Source organism: Ruditapes philippinarum, unplaced genomic scaffold (assembly GCF_026571515.1).
Source record: "Ruditapes philippinarum isolate M1 unplaced genomic scaffold, ASM2657151v2 ctg723_1_1_1_1, whole genome shotgun sequence".
Classification (NCBI taxonomy): Eukaryota; Metazoa; Mollusca; class Bivalvia; order Venerida; family Veneridae; genus Ruditapes; species Ruditapes philippinarum.
In genome coordinates, this window is record NW_026866929.1 from 264,125 (window position 1) to 291,798 (window position 27,674).

Genomic DNA, 27,674 nt, shown 5'->3' on the forward strand with positions numbered 1-27,674 from the left:
CAAACATTCTGACAAGGTTTGATGATGATCCAATCAAATCTATGACTGCTAGACTGTTAACAACCAGATTGTTGACGACGCACGACGACGGACATCGGACATAGCCCCATCACTATATCCCCCCCTCCTTGACCACTTAGTGGTCAGGTGAGCTAAAAAGGGTAACAAAGGAGAATTTTTATATTTGAATAGATGTTATAGATCAAAATGTATTTTGAATTTAATCTATTCTTATAAAATGTGACGACGTCTGTTGTCTTTAGGTGAACCTGCAAGATGCCCAATGAACAACTAAATTTGCCATACCAATTTTAACAAGCTTTTTAGAATGCCTGACCCACGTCTTCTTGTGTGTTAGGAGATCTCACATAACAAAGTCTATAATCAAAATTGTTGAACATTTTATCCTTTGTTTAGAGGTATATCGTGATATACATGTTCTTAATTAATAAATAATTGTCTGCAAAATTCAAAATTATTTATCTGGTAAATTTATCACATCAAATCAATCAATATATATCCCCCAAACCGTAAATGAGTTCCCAGTACATTTACATGTTTTTATTTTTATGTTTATACTAATGATAGCCAGTCACCGGTTCATTAATTAATATCCCATGAAGAATAAACTTTAAGGAGAATAAAATTCATCAATATTTATATTTTTTGAGTGAGACTAAAAAAAGGATTGGAGCACCACACTAAATACCGTATTTCGGTATAAACCGGACAAAGCACTTGAATGATAAAATGCTAAAATCTTGCCTTTTTACCCAACGGAATGAACTTTTATAGGTCTAATTCATCTTTTCACACCGACTTATATATGATAATGAATAAAAAACGTAAAAATCGGCGAAAAAACGATATTTGTCTATTTTGTGCAAGCATCTAGAGGTACTGCTCCAATCCTGTATTGAGTTAAATCCATATTTTTTACATTTCTCATTCAACAGATGGCCAATAATGCTAATGACTTCCTATTCTACGCCATATTTTCCAAGTGGTCATTATAACATTTACTTCGTAATTTCAAGTTGTTTGTTCCTGATTTATAAGGATTCACGTAATATGGTTACCGTAAAAAGCGGCAATTCTTAAAAGAAGAGGATATAAGGAACCAAAATGAAAGAACGTTATTACTAATCGAGCCTTGCCGAAAAAAGAATCTATTGTGAAGATATAAACAACACGTCTGCTAATTTAGTCAAATGTTATAAAGAAAATTAAAAAAAAATATTCAAAATACTTGTTATTTTATATGTACCAATTATATGGATTGCCAACTACACTTTAACTCAAATGATAAGCCTCAAATGTTTTTAAGATATGAAAACAATACCATTTCTTAGTTGGTAAAGACGAAGAAATACGACAATAAATACAATAAATTTACACAACGTAAAAGCTGCATGCCTCCAGATGAGCCAAAATATTTCCAGAAAATATACCTGAATTAACATGTTTATAATATGTACAAATAACAACTGATTTTGCAGTATTTATAACCATATTTATACTGCTTACTAACGCAGTACTGATTTATTTTTGCATATTTTACGTCTTTTTTAAATTTTTCGTAGAGTTAAGGTCCCGTTTGCAATGTGTAAATTACTTTCGTTGTCCATATGACAATATTTTACTGTTACATTGTGATACATTTAAAAAGTTTTCATGACAATTAACAATGAATCTTGAGGCATGCTGCTTTAAATGGATTGTGAATAATATCTTTTGCTCTTAATTTTACTTTTTTTCTGACGTTTTCTTTTAACATTCGTTGTTTTCATCTGGAAGCAGACAGAATCTTATATATCAAATCGATTTTTTAAAACTGGAATTTCACTCATAAGCATATATACCAATTTCTATATAAATCAGCAGCTGAAAGAGATGTGTGTTTTCATGAATAGAACGCTGATTTATTGAGCAATTTGTAGCTATTGTTGCTGTTCTAATTTCCGCCAAGAACGTGGATTGAATTCAAGATTGTTCAATCTACCTTATTTATAACGCTGTCAGTTATATATATATAAAACGAATATGTACGAAACCATTGTATGATTATATCACAATCACGAATATGTACGGTAACTATTGTATGATTATATCAAAATCACGAATATGTACCCTTAACATTCAACAGTTAAAGAAATCTCGAGTAAGATGGTGAACAATTATATCTTTAATTGTGTCAAATATAATAATAATTTTGTACCTTTGTTTGTCAAAAATTATTACTATGGAAACAATGGTTGTAAAATAAAATTGCGTTGCGAATAAGTATTAAAGGAACTGCACTTAGCAAAGAAATAAACTCATAAATTAATTGAAAATCGTTTTTGTGTGCTATTTTAAACTTTTAAAGTAACGAACAATGAACTCTATCAATTTATAAATGTGCATTAGTTTAAAATCCAAGTGCACTCAATTGCTAAAATATATAACATTGTATATCTTTGGTGTTGAAATGAAACTTTGTTCAAATTGCAAGAATGACTTTTGTAAAAGATTTAGACAGACAAAAATAACTACAGATGTTTATGTCTGCATTGGTTCATTAGAGTTTATAAATACATCGTTATTACAGATACACAAATAGGTAAGATTTGCTAACAAAGTTCTGATGTTGTCAAAATATCTGTTTCCTTTGTGAAAATAGATAAAAGATAATTTCTCAGTTAATGTTTATTCAATATGAATAAAAAGATTAACAAAATAGAGCAAGCTAATGATAAGATAGTTGAAAACAATATCATGTGAGCACTGAAGGTTTGTTTAGAGCTAGCTAGTTCGTCAGAAAAACAAATTAAGAATGTATTAGCTCTCATACAATAAGCACCAGTTTATATACAGTTTCCGGTCATTAAACGTATAGGATTGGCAAAATACGGATTTAGAACATTCGCAATGTGGTGCAGTGCTTTTTAATAGAAGTAGTATTCGTATTATCAGTACAAACATACTTTAAGTTACAAGAAGTGATTCACTTATTGTTAACACCAACTACGTATGCTGAATGTACTTTATGGCTACTTATTAACTGTTGTTGTATTTGACTCATTTTTATGTACACATTGTTCTCATGACTGCCCTCCTTTGATGTTGAACATTTTTACTCTTTCTGGTTGTTGCATGGGCACATTATGCCTCAAAAATCGATTTTTTAAAAATTCTTAAGAAATGTGTAACATGTGTTTAGAACTGTTTTGATAATGGAAAGTGAGCACGTTAGATGTTTCACAACTGAAGAACATGCAGTTATGTGTTGTAAAGGTAGCAAAATGTAAGCAAAGATATATTTTACCTCCATATAAATACTCATTCTCTATGATTATACATATTGCAAACATAACAAAGTCGTAAAAGAATTTATGTATATCGCAAATGAGTATTTTTTTAAAAATTGTAACAAGATACAAAAAGAAAAAATTTTGGGAAATGAAAATGATAGCATTTCTGAGGCATAATGGACCTTAAGAGTATAAATTATATCTTTTAAACACCATTGATTTCACGGAGAACTTCATCATTCTTTTGTCAGAATGATCTTCATATCATCGTCAATTAAACGTTGAATGTGACTTTGTTGTTGCTATCTATTCAAAGGAATGTTTCTTCACTGTGTGTACTATCTGCAGATTCTACATCTGAACGTCGGGTGAATTTAATCCGAAGGCCCGATCTGAGCTGGCTGTCGATGAACCAAAAAAGTGGGACAACTCCAACAGTTGACGCTCCAATCCATGTTATAACCTGATTTAATCCGGTAGAAGGAATACATGATGCGCTTTGACAAAATGATAACAGAAAACTAATACACTGAAAAGGAAACCACATGGCCGCAAAGACTGTATTAACTATGCACAGAGACACAATGTCATCTTTTTTCTCTTTAATAGGCATTGAACTCGTGCTTGGCAACGGCCTTGACATTGGGGAGCATTCACTTTCAAAGTCAATATCATTTTGCTGGCTGTGATAGTTTTTCAACGACATGCGCGTGCTTTCTATAGTTCCAGGAGTAGGGGTGGATAACTGGATCTTCAACAATAGTAATCTGAATGTTAGTGCTATGATACAAAATAATGGAATGAAATATGTTACTAATGGACATAATATTGCCGATTCCTTGCTGATGATGACAAAACATTCTCCGGGTCTATTTTCATACGGAATTGTTCCAGATGTCCATATCGGAACGACAACAACAAGGGCTATAACCCATGCCATACAAACAGTTATTGTTTTGAACGTCTTCTGAAATATCCAGGAATGAAGATTCGGGTGAATCATTGACATAATCCTTTCTACATTTATAATGATGATAATTGTGAATGAAGTAAATGGTAGCAAAACATCACTTATCACATATATTTTACACAAAGTTTGCCCTAAATCCCATTCTTTCTGAATATGATAAATTGTAAGCGGAAGTACAAATACACTTATGAATAAATTTGAAACCGATAAGTTTACTATATGACAATAATAGCCACACATTCGAGGTTCTTTGTTCCGAAAACATGCTATTATTACAAGTACATTTATGATGAAAGACCATACTGACAGAAACACGGCAAATGCAGACGTATGCTGATGGATACTATTTAGAAATTCCTCGTGAATTTCTGCTCGGAAATAGTTATAATCGTCGTACATCGAATCTGTTTCATAATCTCTGTTGATGTCGGAGTTGGAATACTTAACATTTCCGATTTGTCCACCATCGACTGTTCCATTTTCATGGTGCGGTTTCCAGTCACTAGTAACCGTAGTATTGAGCAATCGTAAGTCAGTCATCTGAAATTATTAACAAAATTTTTATTCTAGATAGAAATAGCCTTAAATAGAATGTTTTGTCTAAAATCAGATTTAAACCAGATTTGAACACAACAAAGTATATGTTAATCTTAAACTGACTAGAAAAACTGGATATCTTTAGAAATTGACTGTAATAGTAAATTTATTTAGATTTCATATGGCACATATAAAGCTTTAGCAGTATTCATAAAGTACTGATTTTCAGAAAATCATGAATATAAGTTCCTACGTAAAGCACAATTTATCTTTTAATGATATTTCACGAAATTGTGTCGTATAAATCCAATTAAAAAGTCGTTTGGTTTCGCTTTATATAGAATGTGATATTCATAAATCTGCTAAAATTATCCGGAATTTTCTGATAAAAAATATAAGAAAACAAAAAGCAAGGTTTCACCTTTCTACCTGCTGATAATGTTTAATATAATTTTCATGTTTCTTATTTGGACGAACTTACTTTTTATATATGTAATCAATTTACAAAACACGAGAGTCTTATTCTCAGGAGAACATTAATAAACAAGACGATTGGAAAATAAATATTTCTGAAGGTCAGCGGTTTTAATTTTCCAATACTACTTCAAGGGTTGTCCTTGAAAGTTCTGGAATTATGGTCAGGCATTTTAATTGGCTTAAAATTTCTTGTGTTAAAAACCTTTTTTTATCACATTAAGTATTTGTTAAATATTATCATTATTCAAAATCTATTAGATACTAACTTTCTGTTATCATAATATTGTACGTGAATGATACTAATAATTGCTAAAGCGAAGTTCTGCAAACGTTCAGGACAACCCTCGTATTTCTATTTAGATAACAAATAATTGGGCCATAAACATTTATGTAACCTACGAAAACTCGGTCAGTGGTGGTATTTTATTCTTTTATAAACTTTAAGGTGATACGAGTTGAAAGACTTGGTGTTTCTTAACGTCTCCTCTCGAAAATTCAATATATTTATCTTTCAAAAGCAAATTGTCTCCCCTTTTTTTCAATTTTGAATATTTTTCGACTTATTTGTTTTGATACCCTTTTTGTTTAAAGATAGTCATTTTCTTTTGACAACGATTCCACAATTGATCCTTATACCATATTCCCCGTTTTCTTTTTTTTTGCACTGTTCTAAAGGACTAAAATTTAAAATTTTTTTGTTTTAAATTACTAGATTTAGAATGAAAACTTTAAAAGTAATTTGTTGCATTTTTCCTTATATTTTCTTGGTATATTAAGATAAAATGCCTCGAACTGCCCTTGGATTAAGACCAGTTGTTTTGCTGTCTTTTTTTGCTTGTACTTTTATAATTACTGTTCTGTTCAAATGTTTTAAATTTCTCGATCTTTTACAAGCATTGATTTGAAACAGATATTTGTCATTTTCTTTCGGTCTTTCCGAACAGAACGTTGTCGTTATCTGTTAGTGTTTCCAAACAAAAAAACAAAAAAACACGCCAACTTTTTATTTGAAACAGACACGTTTAGATTTCAATTCTACTCAGATATGTTCTGAAACTGATCATTACTGATTTGTTAGTGATGAATTGTACTAAAATGAACTATTTCACAATTTATATTTTATCTTACACATATAAAGGAACAAGAATTGTGGTCGGATAACTTCATCTAATTTTATCATGTTTTGTTATCATTTTTTTGCCATGCTTTATATAAAAGATAACAAATCTAAGTTGTTATTGTTTGTTTTACTTTATGCACGAACTATTTTCACTGACAGCATGATTACCTACAAATACACGTGAAATATATAGTTCGTCATTTTGATATGTCTTCCTTGTCAATAATTATCTTATAGATATCTTCTCACTGCGAGAACAAATAAAGTTTCAGTATAAATTGTCTTATTACATTATAAGCAGAAACAATTTTTAAGTACATTTTAAATTGAATTCATGAAAAAATAAATTGATTATAAGTTTCCTACTGATGCGAATTTATTTATTAAATAAACAATACTTTTATAAACAAAATGAAATGAAAAGAAAAAAACTTATTGATAAACGCCAAAATTATATATAAATGTTCATTTCTGCTTTAGCCGGTGCCGGTAGATAACACCTGTTTACCTTACGTTATCTAAGAAAGCTTTCTTTATTTCCATCTTGTTTTGATATTTCAATGCAATTTAATTAAATTAGAAAATACTTCCTTCAATTCATTTTTCATTGACTTTGTTTTAGTGTATTTTTATACTATAAAGTAATATTTAAACAATCATTAAAAACAATTAAAACACACTCGTTACCAAGAAAAACAGTTTGTATTAAAGCACTATACTGTTGTTTTATATATTCTTAAAGTCAAACAAAAGTCAAACGAACGTTGAATTAAAAATTGTTTGATATTATCTTATATATATTTAAAAAAGTAAATAAATCTGTACATATCATATGATATTTGGATTGATATACACCAATTAAATGTACACAATTATATTCACAAATTTAATGTACATAATTATATGCACACAATTATATACACCAATTAATGAACGCAATTATATACACCAATTAAATGAACGCAAAAATATACATTACAGAAGTCTGAATTAATTAATAGGTTTAGGTAAATATTTGTATTATGCTACAAAACATCGAATTGAACTACTAAATGCTCTGTAAATCAATGTATAAATTTGTCTCATTGTATTTAAAAGTGATATTGTTTATTTCTTCAAATTACTTGATAATGTGTCTAGTATGAAACATTGTTAAATGGAATCTTATCAATGCATATGATTAAGTTTAAAATCCATTTTTTTATATCTAAGAATGTAAACGCTTTATAATAGATAAGCTCACTTTAGTACTAAATGGTGTTAACGTTCATTCTCCAAAAATATGTAAATTGAAAATTTGTGCTACAACTTTGTTCATGTACCATGATATTGTGTTTGATTGTACTATATAAATGTGTGTAATATGACTATGTACTGAATGTATACGTCAATAAATTATCTATCTATCTATCATTAATTGAATGTACACAATTATACTCGTACATATACATATAACAGTACTTATCGTGTTTTTACAAGACACTACAGTTTATAGTCTTTTATATGGGATACATTAAATATCACTAAAGAAATAGAACACAACACTGAGGGCCTCATAGCATTACGGTGTCCGATCAGTCTGACCGCAAACAGTACAGACGGAGCCGAAATCTCAAGCGGTCGCTATACATTTTTTGTCGGACCGCTGCTTTCATCGTGAATATTATATTTCAAATTCATGGAAGAAGACAGATAAGTTTCACTTAAAGTGTATAAGTAATTAAAAAAAAATGCTTTCTAACTTCTAATGTACCCGATTCAGTTTTCCTGAAATATAAATAAAATAAATAAAAATAAAAAGATAAATAAAAGATAAGAAAAAAAATAATATCAATAAAATGTTCAAATCTGATTTACGTGTTGTTTATTTTCTTCAAATACTCATACTCTTCATAAGTAAACATCACCATGTGATAGAAATGTTCACACCTATTTTCATAATGTCATTTATTTTCTTGGTTATTGTTTCACATTGAGAGTTAATCATACAAAACAGTCATGCACTGTTAATATCTGCGCACATGCAGCTAAACGACGCTTGTATCAACTGCCTTTTCTAAGTTAATATTTGTACTATAGTGTTGACTACAACAATATTGCGTAGTGAAGCGAGATTTTTAAACATTTGTATTAAGGTCAGCTGATAAGATTGAGAGGAAAAAAAATAAAAGTGTTCTTTTTGTCAATATAACAGAATGGTTTATTTGATATAATGCTGGCAATAATAATAATAATAATAATAACAATAATTATATTGATGATGATAATAATAACACAGATATATATTTACCTCCATGATAATCATCTTATAGGCAGTCTTTTTATATGCGAACAAAGTAAAAGGCCTACAACGACCGTTTCAAAATGTATACATTTGTGATCCGATCATTTTTCAGTGTTGAAAGTACAATTTCAAGTTGTGCCTTAAATCCATATGAAAACTTATGTTTTATCAGTCTTGTTTTTTAAACATGAAATAACGATGCAGGCAATCTTTCCAGTTTATACAAGAAACGTATTTCTGGTTACAAAAATACCACAATCTCGTCTGCTCCTTATACAACTATTAATCAAGAAACTTATTCTTGCTGCATCATTTGCCCAGAGTGATATTATTGTTTGGAGACAACGGAAGACATGCGACAAAGATATTTCTTGTTGAATGTTCTTGTTTAATGAAATAGTTTATACGGCTAATGCCGCCTGCTATGAAGTTTCCTTATAGACTGATATAATATTGCAATCACTTCTGGTTTAAAATCACTTTAAATTATTCTCAATATAGATTTTAGAAGTTTCTTCAGTACAAATTCAAACAGGAAAATAATTATACTACTTTCATATAACAGGTAAACAACAATGCTAAATCTGTTAAAATTCGTCAGTATTTACATTTTCAGGCTATTCCTGTTCGTAATATACTTTGAGGTCATTATATATTGTTTAAGGTAGCTCGCTACTTTCCGACCGAAATATGACAACATCTCAGATCTTGATGAATTTTGGTATGCAAACATATAAATATGTGAACTTTACTTCTGCAGTATTATTTTATAAATAAACAGCGTTACTATGACGTCAAAGCGCCCTCTATCGGTGGCGGTGAAATTGCGTCTTTTTTATCAATAAACCGGTCTGTTCTTATCAATTTTCATCCGATTTCCTTCATTTTAATATCATAATGTTCAGTAAATGTATGTCTTTGTAATGATGTCTTTCTTTAACATTTACTTAATAGTCTGCGATTTTACGTCATTTTTCTCTACTTTCTGACGTCCATATTTGATGCAAATATCGCGCGATATCGCATTAAAGATTGTGTAATAAAAAAAATTCAACACGGTGAATTTTGCTATAATTTTCCGAGCGTGTAGTGAGATAGTGACGGAAAATATTTATGCAATAAAAATATAGGGTCAACGCGTAAGATATTTTGCTATTACTGTTTTAAAATAAAATAAGGGTGAGTGAAACGTTATGATTTTGGTGACGTTAATAGTTGTTGGAGTTCAAAGAATAATACCAAATAACAATTTTCTTACGTCAAACATTACGATAGTAAGTATAAACAACACAGGGACTTGATGAAATGTATATTTTTTAAATTGTTGATTATTTTCTCATTGAAAGCATGCGCTAGATGAGCACATTTACAATGTTTAATCCGACAATCCCTTTTTAAATACTTTTTTAATTTGCAGGACACAGTCTCATACATCTTTTAATTCTAATTTTATAATGTGATGTTGTTAAAGTGTTATATTATTATATGAATTAACTAGTTTCAGCGCAAAAAATAAGATTCACATATTGCTGTATGAATGTAGTAAGAATATAAGGTCGCTTACCCGTAGAATATTTATTTTACGTTACATTCAGTCTTTAAACACTTTCATAAAATCACATAAAGGCAGACGAGCCTTGGTGTCAAAACACATCGTAAAAATACAATTCAGATAGATATGCATACAAATGTGCCGAAATAAGTGATAAATAAAATTCAGAAATAATATTCAAATATGTTAAAGGGACTGAGGTATTTTGACATGATGGAACTGAAAATATTTTTTCCAGATAAATGTACCATTTGATGTAGGTTTACACCACGAATCTTTGTGCAAAATTTCAGAGCATTCGCGCACTTCGTTTTTCCAGAATAATTATTCAAAATGAAAAGTGTTTAAACACTTTTCACCCAAATCGGGCCAATAAAAACATAAAAATACGATTTTCAATTTATTTCAAAGTATATTTCTTAACTATCTTCGCATATATTTCTGTTTAAAGTGCCCAGCTCATTTATGTAAGAAATTCAAATGTTATGTGTTTAGCTTTTCAACCTCATTGGAGTCCCTTTAAGAATATTTAAAAACAAACTGTACAAGAAACAAAAACCTTTATTTTGTTTTTATTTTTGCTTACCATTTCTAAGTCTGTGCAATACATAGATTATATAATTATAATCTAATTAAAATGTCATGATAATTAGAAAATGAGCACTTATGTGACAAACTATAAACTATTTTGGAAGCAAAATCATACTGAATAAAAAAATATATATGCATATTCGCAACTGCAGACTCGAATGTACACCCAATATAACCATTACTCAACTCGGATTCATTACCGTTTTTTCATTACTGTACAGTATAACATAGCGGCCCTCAAAGTATTATTTATTTCTAAAGAGTTCCACTACATTTTACCTCTGTAGAGCAACCACTCTAGGCAACAAAGGGCATTTCTCTGTAGAGGTTATACTGTATATTTTAGTTAAATACAAAATATAATTATTAACTAACTTGTGCAACTTTTGTTACCACTGAATACGAATAATGTATTATGTTGACGTTATCTTGTTCATTTTTTAATACAATACAGTTTGCTTTAAAACAAAAATAAAAAAAAATAAAATAAAAAAACAACCTCAAACACACACCAACAACACGTGTTTATGATGTTAGCAATAAAATGGACTTCTCCCTTATTAACGGAGATCATAATCAGGTTTTTTTTACTTTGAATATTCTTCTGTTGCCACGTTGTAATCGGTAAAGTGGTCTTACGCTGAATTCGGAAGGCATGGATTCGAGACACGATTGCTTATTGTACTAATAGATTATATTTTAGAATTGTTTACTGTCTATGAAATGTTTCAAGGTCCACCTCGGACTCCTGTCATTCATTTCCAAAAAGAAGTTGATACTGTGAGAAACACTGGTACCGTTAAATTCCCTCCGCTTTAATTGAAATACGTTGAAAGCGGCGTTAAACCCAATATTAAAAAATAAGAAAATATAAAACATAAAATGCATAGTTCATTATTTTCATAGGCTCTACATAGCACTGCATTATGTGCAGACAAAAAACGAGCTTCTCCCACAACCATATTCTCAAAAATTGAGGATCCTACATGGTCTTCAATACAAGGGAATCTGTATTTAATATGCAAAATTCTCCGCTTCTGAACATACAAAATAAATCAACGGAACTTTCGCCTTTAATCGAGAAATGATCGCGGCTTCAGATCGCCTCAAAGATGCGCTAGTAAACGCATACCGCGAGTCAGCTAGTTTAAAATAAATAAGAATATCTGTAATTATGTGAAATACGTGAGAAATTAAAGCCATAGCATGAGAGCGTGATTCCTGCTTTAAATGTGAGTCTCACGCTTAGTGCAGGGTATTTAGCTGCGAGAGAAAATAGAATATCTGATGGCTGTTAATAAATAAATTTTTATACGTGTAGAAAATTTTTGAATTAAATGTCTGCTAGATTTTAGAATATAATTAAGACTACCAGTGAATCATGGCTTACGTACAAATCGTTGCTACTTCCAGTTGATCATATATTTTTGAAACGTAAATTTGATTTATTTCCTACCACAGACATAGATGTTATCTATGTCTCTGTTCCTACTAACTGATATATACAATTCAAAATTGTTACATATGATAACATGGAAGTTTATGTTGTACCGAGATATACATAACATGATGACATTGCGACTGCATCAGCCTTTTCATTCTTTTTTTCTGACATTCTTTGCAAAATTTATGTTTTTATAATTTCCACTTAGGTGGCCCTTTAATTATATCTTTCAATATTCTGAATTGTCTTTCAGTCCTCGAGGTATTTATATCCATTCGTTGCAGTTTTTCAGCGATTGATACCAACTTTTGCAGACAGTTATACCCTGATTTGTTGTACATGTATATAATTGAAGATATTCATCGAAATGCAGGCATCTGCCAGGACTTTTAAAAGAACATTTTTACGGAACATGTCTACAAACTATTGTTGTTGATGGTTTTCACACATTTTTATTCCTATCAGTATGTTATTTATCGAAAAAGTCGTGAAAATTTCCTTGAGAAAAATATTTGACGTCACCAAAATCATTACGTTTTACTCACCCTTTATTTTATATTCAAATAGTAATAGCAAAATATCTTACGCGTTGACCCTATATTTTTATTGCATAAATATTTTCTTTTATGACTTCACTACATGCTAAAAAAATTAAAGCAAAATTCACCGTGTTGATTTTTTATTATTTCACAATCTTTATTGCGATATCGCGCGATATTTGCATCAAATATGGACGTCAGAACGAGAGGGAAAATAACGTAGAATCGCAGAGTATTAAGCAAATGTTAAAGAAAGACATCATTACAAAGACATACATTTACTGAACATTATAAAATTAAAATGAAGGAAATCGGATGAAAATTGATAATAACAGACATGTTTATTGATAAAAAAGACGCAATTTCGCCGCCACCGATAGAGGGCGCTTTGACGTCATAGTAACGCTGTTTATTTATAAAATAATGCTGCAGAAGTAAAGCTTACATATCTACATGTCTGTATACCAGAAATCATCAAGATCTGAGATATTGTCAAATTTCGGTCGGAAAGTAGCGAGCTACCTTAACATAATAATTAATTCTATTGGACGAGTAAACAGCTGTCAAAACTATATCGGACGAGACAACTAGCTAGATGTAATATGATATGCATTTGATAAAAATAGTTTGAACACGATTGTATATGAGGTGTGATATGGATTTAATATAGACGTTTGAACTCTGGAAATGAAATCGAGGGTAAATTGATAAGATAAGAACTTATAATTATAGAGATTGGAACCTCACGTGAAGCAAATGCTGAAAGTGCATTGGTTATATTTTATAAGGACTTTATCACTGAAAACACAAGTAGTATCATGAAATTTTTATATGTAAACTTTCGTTGCCAATCAATACATCAAAAGATAAAGGAAAACAGAACATGGATTTTTAAGAAGTAAAAATTGTATCAATAATTATTAAACTACAAAGATCGCGTAATACGGCACAAATAAAAGCAAACATTTAAAGTTAAACCTGTGAGGGTTTCTTTTTTTGTTCCTTTGTGAATCTCCAGAGAAACAATTATTCTCATGGCTTCACAACTTGTGAAAATATCATCCTGGTACACGATTACGTGAAAAACGATCACATTAAAATTCAACACAAAATACTCAGCTAATCCCTTTATACTCTTAATGCTCAGTCACATTCCTAAAGTTTTATGTTAAAGCTCAATATATGACTTTTAACTATCAAAATTTATTTAAGTGACTATGTTTGGTATACTTGTATTAAACAAATATTAACTCTATCCCGATACCATGTTTAACAGATCATTCAAGACCTGTGCGATAAGTACATAATTATTTAACATGTACATAAACATTAATAGTACATAAAATGATGTATTTATAATTAGAAAATGAGTATGTTTTTTAGAAATACAAAATACCATTGAGAAATAAAAATAATAGCATTTCTGAGTCTTTATGGACCTTTAATTCATAAATTGTTTAGAACAAATGTGATCAAAGATACAAATTACTTTCATAACCTGAGATTAGATATATTCACATCAACCATTGACTAAACAAAAAAAGGAAAATTGCCTTTCTTATAAAATCTGAAAAAGGATGATCTTTATGAAGCATTAAAACTACAAATTTATACCAAATTGCAAACTCGGTTTGATGAAAATGTTTATCAGAAATAATGTAAATGTACAGCAATTATCACGCCCGCTAGCACCGTCTGAAGCGGTGTAAGGGGTAAAGAAATGACGATAAACTACATAACATAATTTAAAATAAAGTCTTCAGGTCTTCAAAATCATCACTAAACACATCGTTAAAACTGAACAAGCAAGAGAGCTGTAGCAGTTGATGATTGCATACTGCTTTTACCAGGGCCCGAGGATGTGAGAGATATTTAGCTTCCCTTATCAGTAATAAACATACTTGAATACAATTGCTTCTGCTTTCACACAGTCAGAACAAAAACAGTTGATAAATTGTTTAATTAGCCCATTCTCTTAGAATATGATAACAGAAAAAACAACTGAGTTAAAAAAGGATGGAGGTCGTTGAAATCGTGTTTCTTTTGTGTTCTCTGCCTTGAATAAAATTGAGTATGTGACTTTCAACTATTTGATTTTGTTTCCATTGACCTCGAGAGAACCCCCTCCCTTTTCAGAATTCATAAAATGTTGTCTGTGATTTTTGTAATTGTTCTTCATTTTAGAAGGATACTGATGAAGAATCATATAATATTTAACTGACTGATTTCCTTTTGTCAGTTCTGTTGATGGTAATTTCGCCAAAATTATAAAATTAGAAATACGTGTGTATTTAGATATTTTAGATAATAAAGAGAACATTACAATTTAAAATTTATTCAAGGCATATAAATTCAACTGCCGTATTATATATTATTTGAAAAAGATTATTAAGTCAAATGACCAATCATTTCGTCTTACTATCAATACAAAAGAAGCACAGGTGTTTAATCTCATTAATTAAAATGTGCCGGAACGTGATATGATTTCCGTAATGTACTAACGATTTACTGTATTATATACATTTGATTTTTTTTCCAAAGTCACAAATTAAAACTAATCAAATGGATAATATGTTCATGATTTGAAGAGGTGGTTTCGAAAATCTCTTCAACATTTAAAAAAAAATCATACCATTCATTTAAACGGAAATAATTTCACGTCTTGTAACTCTTTCCCCTACTATATTCTATTAGTGCGTAGGTCAGCCACTGTTTACGATGTAATGGAATGTACTTTAATAAAAGAATGACCTTAATTGAGCTAAGAAAAGGAGACAGGAGGCAATATATATGTCATCATTCTATAGATAAAAGATATTAATAACAAACAAATTTATATTAAAAACAATATGATTTGTGTTTATTAAATGTAATAATGCAATCATTTTCTTATCCTAGCCGAGAAGTTCTCAACGATAACAGAAATATAAAAGAATTAATGGAAGGAATCTTTATGACATGACGTTACTAAAGACGTGTGTACCTACGCTGGATTAACAGGTATTACTGAAATATTTGTGCAACAATCATATCAACATTTTGTAAAAATCATGTGAGTAGACGTGAATCATAAGGATTTGATAATTGTACAAGTTGCATTAAATTTTAATTTATTATTTAAAATATCTATGAAAGCTTTATTCTATATAAGCCCTGTAAACTTTTTGTTTTACATTACAGACGCATTCCATTAGAAAAATGAGGAAAACAAGAAAATAAAAAAGCACAAAGTTCAAACAAACCTTTGTTTAATAATCCTTATCCCGGTCGGAATGAAACAAACAATTAATATCTAGTTCATTTGATATACTCTTTATTTTAAAACATCGTTTCATTTCATTACAAACTATTTCCATATGATAAATAAATAGTATGAATATATGTTCGCACATCTTCTCACAGTCATTTCACAGGTTATTATCTTATTGGTGTGTGGTAATACAGTTAAGCACGCACACTCTTGTACTGTAAAGCCGCTTGGAGATACTCGTAGCAAAGCGATTGCTTTCCAAGCTTGAATGTATTGGTTAATGATGTTATTTTATTGGCATATTGTACAGCATTCCATATAAACTGGCGTGGAGGTTTTCTGATATTGAAAAACAAATTTGTTTTCTCACCTGAAAATATGGCAATTTCTGTCAAGCAAATTCCCAGACAAAAAAGTGATTTAAGAAGATGACATTTTAGTCTGATTAATGACAGGTGTTACATTGAAGACATAACTTGGAATATGTAATGAAATATTAACGATTTATTGACAACTAACATGTTATTATCAATGATATCTGCAGTAAGAATGGTTAAAATGAACAGACACACTATTTTCAGTTTTGGAGCTAATGTTTTTAATTTTTTGACAGTGATATAAATGAAAATTAATAAAAGTTATTTAGTTCACATAATCTACCATTAAGACATAATTCCATAAAAACGTACACTTTTTAGAAATGGAAGCACAAAGAAAGTCACAATAGTATCAAAAGAGGGTTTGGCAAGGTGGGTTTCTTTGTATGATAAGAATATTTTAGGAAAAAAATAGATTTTCATCTTCCTTCTGCCATTTTCTTGTATTATATTATATTTGGATATGGTATAGAACAAAGTAACAGAAAGTTCAGTTAATAAAGCGTTAGACAAGCTTTACAACGCGTTCTAATTATTTGGTCATTTTGAACAATAAGAATGATTATCATGGACACAACTTAGTGAGAGAAAGATCTGAAAATTTTCAAACACGTGATGGGTCCAAATCTCAATTGGTTCTTAAATGACAGGAAATATTTCCCATGCCGTAATGTCAAAAAAGCCTTAATGGAGTATCTTTAAAACAAGAAATAGAAAATAAAAACAAAGCAAACAAAATACAATAACAAAACAAAAAGCTCAATACAAATAAACAACAAAGAAAATACAACATCAAAACACCCATACAACCCCCTTCCCACAAAAAACAAAACAAAAAAAACAACACAAAAAAACCCATAAAAAACACTAATACACACAAAAACACACAAAACGGAATACATACGTGTTGAATGAATAATTTAACAGTACTATATTACCATATTTGAATAATTTAACAGTACTTTATTATCATAATATACTAAAAATTATGTATAAATGCAAACCCTGGATGTGTACAATTTGTAAACAATAACCATATTAATAAGTCAAGAACTACATAGTTACAATCACAAAAATAAATTGTTGGCCAGTCCAATAACTGCACAGGAACCCTTCTTAATGTTAACATATGATTTTCTTTCTGTTGGTTTTTGTTGTAACAATTTAAAAGGTTTAAGGCGAGCTGATATTGTTTACTATCAATAGTTCTACTTAAATCAATATTTTGCAGTAGAAACATACAGAGCACCTTTAATAATCTCTTTACCACTGTATTTTATAATAGTCTGCCTAGTTGTCCTTAAAAATGTGCTAGGTGTTCCATACTGTACTTACAACCGTAAATAATGTAAACTATCATTAATAGACTTTAAAAGTGCACTTAAGTCCGCAATATTTACAATTATATAATCTTAAATGTATATAACTTTAAATATTATTACTGAGTATTGTATTTCAGATAACTTAAGGCTGTATTTCCTAGACAAATGCAGATACTTACCCACTCAAAGAAAATCAAATTACGTTTTTATATAAGCGAGACTGCCTCTGCTTAAAATACGCATTGTTTCCTTATAAATTATGGAAATATTCATGTGATCGTAAAGGAATTAAAATGACAATGTGCATAATGAAAGGGGTATGACAATGTGTATTATGATAAAGATATGGCGATGTGCAATGGGACAAAGATATGGTAAATTGCATGATGATCAAGATATGGAAATGTGCATTATAATAGAGGTATGGCAATATACATTGTGCCAAAGATATGCAGCGTCCATTATGATTAATTAAATGATTATTAAAAATGGCAATGTGCATAATGATACTGGCAAAGATATAAAAAAGCGAAATGTGATAAAGTAATGGTAATGTACATTGTGATAAAGATATAGTAATGTACATTATGTTAAGGATATCGCAATGTACATTTTAACAAAATTACGGTAAAGATAAGACAATATACTCATGATATGGATAGGACAATATGAATTTGATAAAGACCTGGCAATGTGATAAGATATGACAACGGTATTATGATAAATGTATGATAAGGTTCATAATGTGGAAGTATGGAAATGCGCGTTGAGACAAAGATATAGTAATATGCAGTATCATAAAGATATGATAATATACATATGATAAAATATGATATTGTGCATATGTCCAAACAGTAAAACATGTTTTATCTGTACAATATGTTAAAGGTTTGAAACTTGGATTTTAATCACCTTCTTACGATTACTTTATACGTTGTGATTTGCTAAATTAATAAATAATTATCAAAATGGTGATAAAAAAAATGTACCAACATAACCTTTTTCCTATTTTACTGAACATCATAGATATTTCCCAGAATACATTCCTCGTTGCCAATAATTTGTACAACCGTACATCAATATCTTCAACTGTAATACTAGTGATAAGAAAGTTTACTCAATAATCTGCGGCTCAACAGGGGATTCACATCGATCGAAACTATAAACATGGAGAATCAGGGTAAATTGGCTTTTTCTTTGATATCAAGTTAACTTAAAATCACAAATAATGTCATTTTGTTGTCCGCCCGCTTAGTTCAATTGGGAGATAATCGAAAATGTTTTCAGGTGGTGTCTGGTTCGAACCACGGAAGAAGCCGAATTTGTTGGACATGGAGTATAATGGTCACTTGCTCTTTCATAGCTGATTCAGAAATCAAGTGGCATAAATAGCTGGTCACTTGCAGAGTAATTGGTAATTACTAGTTAGTTATCCCGGGAAGCATGTTTCGATGGACAGCCGAGTGAAATCCAAAATGTGTAAAGTCATCGTAAAAAGCAAACAAACTTTAATTGATAACATTCGGTACATATTTCAAACATACTAAGTGAGTGCATAGTTTATTTGTTTATATAATCATTATACAACATCTGTTTTTCAGTGTTTTTTTTTCTTCATATTCTCTAATCATTACGCAATCCCCTTACCAAAACTATTAAAATAAACATTAAAATCCACCAAAGGGTGATTATAAAACAAATTTGTAACGAAAAGACTTTGACATCAATAAACATTTCATACAAAGTTTAAAACTCAGAATTGTATGAAAATTTTCATGGAAATAATTGGTAATGTCATATAGATGATTGTGTAATTGGTGTATGTTAAAAGAACCACTTATCTCTTTTTTCATTTCTGCAACAAAAAATCTTTTTGCAAACCTGTTGAGTTTATCAGTTGTTATTATTATTATTATTATATACCAAACTTCTTAAGCATTTTTAATGCACATTGACATATTCAAAAGTACTGTACAGTATAACCAAATAAATGATACAATATTTAAAAAACAAATTAAAACATCAATATTGCTCAAGTCACAAATTCAAATCAAATGTAGTTAAAAAAGTTATAAAGACCCAAATAAATAATAAAGTACAGGTAAGACTTAAGAATTGTTTAAAAAAGAGCGAACCTAAAAAATAATCAGTCCAAATAAAACCTCCTAAAAAAGTGAGTTTTAAGTGCTCTCTTAAACACTGTTAGAGTTTCACAGCTTTTTAGTGTTCTAGGTAGGGCAATCCAGAGTTTAGGGGCTGCGTCATAAAAACACGATCACCATAAGTCACAGTCCTACTACGCTGCACAACAAGTGCTAAGCAATCATTCTAGGACCTAAGTTGTGTGGATGGGATATAAATGTCTAGCATTTTTCGTATGTACGTAGTTACGTCTTATATTTGTCATATTGGTATTCCATTGCCCTTTTAATAATCGTTTTTATTAATGATATTAGTGTAAAAATAATCATATTAGAAACAGAGATATTCATTCAGACGTCCGTCATGTTTTTTTATGTAATCACCGTAACTTTTTGTTTTTTTGTTGTTTTTTTTTTTCTATCAAACTAAGGAAATTTTCCTATTAATGCGGACACGTGCTTACACGCATAACCTATTATTATTTAATGTTATATGAGAGTCAAAAAAATAATCATATGGAAATGATTGTCACAAAGTAAATATTGTCATGTGGGGAAAATTAAAATATACATTGCAAATGGCACTTTAAATCTACAATAAAACATACCAAAAATATATGTAAGAATATGCAAATATAGACCTTACTTCGTTAGTCACGCAGAAAAAATATGTTGACAAAGTGTAAAATTAGTCGATGATTACATAAAAAATGTATATTTTTTTGAATTGTAGTTATTTTTACTTTTTTAAAACTTAGTACATTTTTCTTACGGTTTATTTATTTCAAATATTTTGGCTTCAAATTATCTGAAGGCATGTAGCTTTAATAATTCATCCGATATTTTCTTTTTTCATTGACATTTCTTTAAAAAGAAAGGAAATAGAAACATGCTGGTCAGTTTTGCATGGAAACAATATACCGATACCTTAATTGAAACAGTTCACTTTTACTTAGAAACTATTTGCCTTTGCCTTCCAAACAGTACATTAGCCTTTCTCTGAAAAACAGATAACCGTTCCCTGATGCCACATAACCAACACACATTGTGGTTTAATTATGGAACAGTTTCAAGTTTAAAAAAAAAAACAAAAAAACAACAACAACAAAAAAAAATAGCATTTTGCACAAATAGAAAAAAATAAACATATGCATTTCGCAAAAATGTCTAAGTAAAGATAAGCTGGTTGAACAGGACACAAAGAGCGACCTACAAGTAAATTATAACAAATGGCAGCTCTAATTGTGTTTTACATAGTTTTGGAAATAATATAGTAGGCGTCTAATGATTTGTAATGAATGCGTCAAGAGCTATGAAGGAATGTGCACTTATTTTATATGATAATGAAGATAATCATTTTTATATCTATTTATCCGTCCTCTTGAAATAGTAAACTCCTTTGATTTATACTATTATATTTGCCATTTTTCTAGAAATGTATTTTTTGTATCTACTATGTATACAATATGTTAAAGAAATTAAATAAACTGCGAAATAAAAACGTGCTCTCAAGTAAGTCTACGTTTTTCACGGTCGATTATTCAATAACATTTTATCATAAAAAACGTATTGCGTTTAAGCTTTATGAAATAAAACAGATGGGATTCTCTATAACATAAAATTAATGTTCTTTACAGACTTTTACTGATATAAACTAATCTACAATTTCCGTCTCTTCTTATAAAATACTTTTTTTATCTATCAAATACACATATATGAGAACGACTTCTAATAAAAGAGCATAAATAAGACAAATAAACTTTCCTTTCCTATCAATATGATAATGTACTATCAAAGATATCACTAAAGACAATCTGATATTTGTTATCTTCTTCTGTTGTTTCCTCCTTTTTTGTATTCTATCAAGCATTTATTACCAAAAAGACAGTTTATTTATTTTTACTCTTCTATGTATTTACATTTATTTCTTTCTCGATTAAATAATTTAGATTAAAAGCATTAAAATGGTTATAAATGATTGACATAAACAAGCCAAATCTCTTTATTTTACGGAAGACCCGTATGTGTTGCAAAATAGTCACAATACACATAAAGGTTATCTATATTGTTTGATAACTATTCGAATAATTGACCTTTCCCAATACTACAGTAGAAGAATTATTATGCTCAAATTTGATATTTGTAAATGCTGATTACTGGTATATAGTCTCTTTTAAATGCAAACATCTTTAGTTTACACAGAGAGAAAGTTCACACTATAGTTAAAAACAGTACGAATCCATAGTATCATTACAATTGTATTTTTGAAGGAAGGAATGATTTAACTTCACGTAGCTTCCGAAACACAGACTGTTCATTCTCTAACTCAAAGTAGAAAAAAAATCAGCAAAAATTTCCTACATTTCAATTAATCATTTTGTCATGATTATCTAAAAACAGGTATGTGTTGCTGAATTGCAAAGATAAAAAAAACCTTCGTATTTTTGTGATATTTATAAATCGTCCTGCAAGGGTATTGTGCAGTTATAGGATGGTATATTTGGCCATCTTTGTTGGCCGTCTTTTTAAAAGAAAGTTTTTGTCTTGTTTGAGTCTAAACATTCTGGGTTATTGGTGTAGTTTTATATTTGGTTATGCTTAGTCCTCATGTAAACTTTGGCAAGGTCACACAGTCAGAGTTCACACCAGTGTAAGCGCTTTCAAGTTGGTCGCAAGTATGGAGATGATGTCAGTAGGTCTCAAAAACTATTTTTGTCCTCCAGCATCCATCTGCGTTCACACCAGTGTAAGCGCTGTCAAGTTGGTCTCAAGTATGGAGATGATGTCAGTAGGTCTCAAAAACTATTTTTGTCCTCCAGCATCCATCTGCGTTCACACCAGTGTAAGCGCTGTCAAGTTGGTCTCAAGTATGGAGATGATGTCAGTAGGTCTCAAAAAACTATTTTTGTCCTCCAGCATCCATCTGCGTTCACACCAGTGTAAGCGCTGTCAAGTTGGTCTCAAGTATGGAGATGATGTCAGTAGGTCTCAAAAACTATTTTTTTGTCCTCCAGCATCCATCTGCGTTCACACCAGTGTAAGCGCTGTCAAGTTGGTCTCAAGTATGGAGATGATGTCAGTAGGTCTCAAAAACTATTTTTGTCCTCCAGCATCCATCTGCAAGGTTGTTTTGATACAGCAAAATAAGGAAATATTAAATTATCAATGTTCAGGTTACCTGATTTAAATGTAAAGCTATATTTTGCAAAGGTGGGGAAGGGATTTTCGTTAGTTTTTTTTCTGTTGTTATTGGTTTTAAGATTTGTCAATTAAAAGTGACTTATAGTCAATCCTATAAGCCTATAAGCCATATATAGGCTCTAATGTATGCAAGTATATAAAATATTCACAGTTACATTGTTGCACAGAAAATGCTGTTATAAAGTGTACATACACACTGGTCTTAACTATTTATGTTTTAACTATTATGTGCATTTTATACTTTTGTCTTTACTGCGCAATAATATGTGTACCTTTATTGCTTATGCGCCATCGTTGAACATTGTTAAGGCATTGTCAGCAATTTAAACTTTTGTACAACAGCCTCGCTGTGCAGACAGAAGGGTTTATAAACTGTTTGAGTTTCTATTTGAGTTAGAATTGAAAATATGTTTTACTTGTTACTTTAGTTTTAAGTTGTTGCATAATTATGCTTATTATATAACATGTGTTTGAATTAGTAATAACTGATGCATCACCCTGCATATCGTCGGATACCCAAGGTTGATTATCATGTAATCAATAATAAATGATGAATTTTAACGGTTCGGATATCGGACGATGCACCCTGCAATAAATATAATCAAGCTTTCCCTTGAAATTGGGCTTACTGTACCAGCCAAGGGAAATGATAGACGCATTCAGCGAAAACCTGTTTAGATATATTTCTGTTAAAACAGGTTAAAATGTTTCATAACTATATTAAAGTACGAGCGTGTACATGTAGCAAATATGTTAATTAAACTGCATTCTTTTCTCATTCATTTCAATGATGTAGAACTGTGATCATAGTTAATTATACAATTTGACACAATCTCCCATTTAATGCTGACTGTTTTCATACGATTGGCAATATTATCGTTTTGATGACAGGTTTAGGTTTGTTGTGTTTTAATTTCCTAAGAATAATAATTCAAACTATTTCATATGTGCAATAAGATTTTGCTTTCATATTTGTCAGTTTCAATCAGGAATTTGTAATACTGATATTCCATGCCCTATAATCGGCGTCATAATATCAAAAGACAAGGAATATCCAGACTTTACTCTTTCTATATTATTAATATTTATATTTCATATTCATGCTACTATAAACACGTGTTCATTCTACTTTCCCTACACTTGTCGACTTCTAATATAAAACAAGTGTGAAACGGTTAGTATTGCAGACTCTTTTCAGGCTAGTTTATGCCATAAAAATTACGTCTGAATCATTCAACTGATATAGACAAAAATTATTCGACGGTATTTGATTTAATAACGGGGACAGTTACAATTCATAAATAAGCAAACCGAAGGAAACCAAAATTATATAATCATTTAGTCTATTACAAGCCGTGTTCTATTTTTTCCTTTTTTTCCTTGAAAAGATACTTCACGATTAATTTTTTGTTCGGTTTAACTAAGATATTTTCCTAAAAAAAGTTTTTAAATATTACGTCACATAGGTTCGAACATATTCATTACAACGGAACTGGTTAAAACTCCTATTTTCGAGGCATATGTTAATATGTGTTTCAAATACTATCAATTTAATGAAATCAGGGTTGTATAAAAATGATTTCTCTGTTTCTTTGTGGATGGATATCAACAAAAAAGCAAACAAACAAAAACGAGATTCAATCATAATGCATTCTTGAATCCTTAAAGTTTTCCTAGCAGGTTTACAAGTACACAATCACTCATCAATACAAACTACACATATCATAATAAATCAAAATTGATATTAAACAGATGGGTTTCGGTTTCATAAAACATAATCAATGACGTATCTATAATTTTTATTTTAAAAAAAATCAATATAAAGGTCATTCATAATATCTTTGTACATTATTATTCAAGAAATGCTTCATAAATACTTCATCCTATTGCAATTTTCTGTACTGAAACACTCTGCTTACAAACGACAGCATAGAGTTAAGAAATTTTCAAAAAAAATTGTCCACACCTTTAAAAGCTATTACCAATGATAGCTAATACTGTAAGACACGCATATTTTCTTGCATTGAATGTATCATATAACATTGGCTTAAACATGTTAAAGTAGCCTGTGATATATTTATTTTATAGTAAGAATTCACGTGAAAAAAAAACTTACATGTATTAACTATAACTATTCTTTTTAAGCAAACGTTTTTCCCAAGTATCCTTACGTGCGACATTAAATTATAACTTTTAGATAATACATGTGACGGTATTGCATTGTACATCAGTTGAATTGTATATATCCTTTACTATTTATGAAACAACAAGTCACTGAATCAAGTACAAAGCAGACACATGTAATTCTTATTGTGTGTATGGATATACGTGTCAATGTTTATACCTTTATCCCTATAATATGAAAGTAAATATCAACAAGAGTGAGAGATGTTCTTGCAGATCTTTAGACTATCCAGCTACACGGGGTCAATAGAAAGGCTTCACGTAAAAAGGGCAAACACACTGAGGGGAGAGCAGTTTTAAAAGAAAAGGAAGGAGTCGGCAAATTGATCTAGCTCTATAATATTCTTAAACAAAACAAGTATATTTCGTCTAAGTTATTCTTTTACTATACGTATTTAACTCTATATATATTATGTATTTTCACATTCATTTAACTGGTAAAAAAACACACTTTAATTATGTTCAGAATTATTTTGCCCGTCAACAGATAAAGAGTTCAGAGAAATACGAGCATATAATAGATTTATAAAAGCCTAGTGGTTTGATTTATTTACGTTTCTGTTTCGGCAAAATAAATCTTGCTTAATGCAAAGCAGGGTAAATCAAAGACATTCGTGAGAAACTTATTACGGTGGATAAGTAGATAGATAAATTCAGTCTTGCATTATAATGATAAAACAACTTAATATGATAATCACGATAAACAACTTGAAATAACATGCACACTCAAAACATTACGTATAGGTTTTTATTTATTTCTTTAAATTTTTTTTAATTTCCTTTAATGTTTTTTAGATGCTTTTTGAAATTAACAAAGTTTACCAAACAAAAAGCAAATTCCAGTTACAAGGAAAGGCAATTATTTGATTATAAACCTATGTCGATTGCATTATATATGTTCAATATGTCATTTCATTGACTTCTAATTCATAGACTTTCCGATAAATAACTGTTTCAACTGTCACATAGATTGTTCAAAGTTCAGAGCTGAACAAATTCCATCACACTAAATTAGCAAACTAAAAAGTAACTAACATCTCTAATCAGCTAATATTTCCGACATAGTGGGTTGTACTTTAATAAAAAATGACGGAAATTTATCTAAAAGTGAAATAAAGGACTCCCTGTTATTCAACAGATAAAGAAACTGTACATTAAAATTGAGAAGGGGTGGTCCCTTCTCAAAGAATGAGATTTTGAAATCTGTGGTTGAAAATGATGTAATTTCTTTGTCTTTCTAATGCGTTTAATGGTAGATTTTTATTCCATCAATGAATCTATTTTAGATACGAATCTTTATATCCTTGTACTTTTTAGATATATTAGATATTAAAGAGAATATAACAATTTAAAATTTATTCAAGGCAAATAAATGCAACAATCATTAAATCAAATGACCAATCATTTTATCTTACATCAATACAAATGAACCACGGACAAGTGTTTAAAGCTATAAAAGAAAATGTGTCGGAAAGTGAAACTTTTTCCGTAATGTGTAGAAGATATTCTGTACTATATATTTGTTTTAAATAGTCACACATAAAACTAAAAGATAAATATCACAATCAAATGGGGAAAAAATGTTCATGATTTGGGGAGGTGGTTTCGAAACCTTTTTTCGACATTTTTTGAAATCAAATCCTTCATTTAAACTTCAGCAGGAAAGCGGAAAAGTAGTTTCACGTCTTGTAACTCTTCCCACTGCTATATTCTATTAGTGCGTAGGTCAGCCACTGTTTACGATGTAATGGATTGTACTTTAATACAAGAATGACCTTAATTGAGCTAAGAAAAGGAGAAAGGAAGCAATATATATGTCATTATTCTAGAGATAAAAGATAAACATATGTATATTAAAACAATATGATTTGTGTTTATTAAATGTAATGATGTAATCATATTCTTATCTTAGACGAGCAGTTCTCAACTATAACAGAAACATAAGAAAAATAATATAATTTTTATGACATGACGTTACTAAAGAATTGTGTACCTACGCTGGATTAAAAGGTATAACTGAAAAAAATTGTGCCATAATTGTAAAATCATTTGAGCAGACGTGAATTATAAAAATTTGATAATTTGATTTCAAAATACAACTTGCATTAAATTTTCAATTATTATTTAAAACATGTATTAAAGAAGCCTTGCAAATTTATTGTTATCCAATACAGATGCATTGCATTGGAAAAATGAAGAAAATGAGAAAAAAATAGTACAAAGTTCAAACAAACCTTTGTCAATAATCCTTTTCCCCGTCGGAATGAAATAAACAGTTAATAATTTGTTAATTCGATATCATTTTGTTTTAATTTTAAAACATCGTTTCATTTCATTACAAAATATTTCCATATGGTAGATAAATAGTATGAATATATGTCCTCACATCCTC

At 29.8% G+C, this 27,674-nt stretch overlaps 1 protein-coding gene across 2 annotated transcripts; it reads right to left on the reverse strand.

Annotated features, from left to right (window-relative positions):
• Positions 1–3,502: 3,502 nt before the first annotated feature.
• Positions 3,503–27,674, reverse strand: LOC132734239 (D(1)-like dopamine receptor). Of its 2 annotated transcripts, none has more exons than XM_060720944.1 (2): positions 27,517–27,674; positions 3,503–4,803 (listed from the first exon to the last, which is right to left on the reverse strand). In XM_060720944.1, exon 2 carries the CDS (start codon positions 4,801–4,803, stop codon positions 3,604–3,606), a length of 1,200 nt encoding a protein of 399 aa, XP_060576927.1. In that variant the 5' UTR covers positions 27,517–27,674; the 3' UTR covers positions 3,503–3,603. The 2 variants fall into 2 exon arrangements, with proteins under 2 accessions (XP_060576927.1, XP_060576926.1); XM_060720943.1 differs by lacking the exon at positions 27,517–27,674 and adding an exon at positions 16,050–16,314.

Excerpts from the sequence above, each read along its gene's own strand:
- LOC132734239 (XM_060720944.1), bottom strand. The coding sequence starts at position 4,803 with ATGACTGACTTACGATTGCTCAATACTACGGTTACTAGTGACTGGAAA.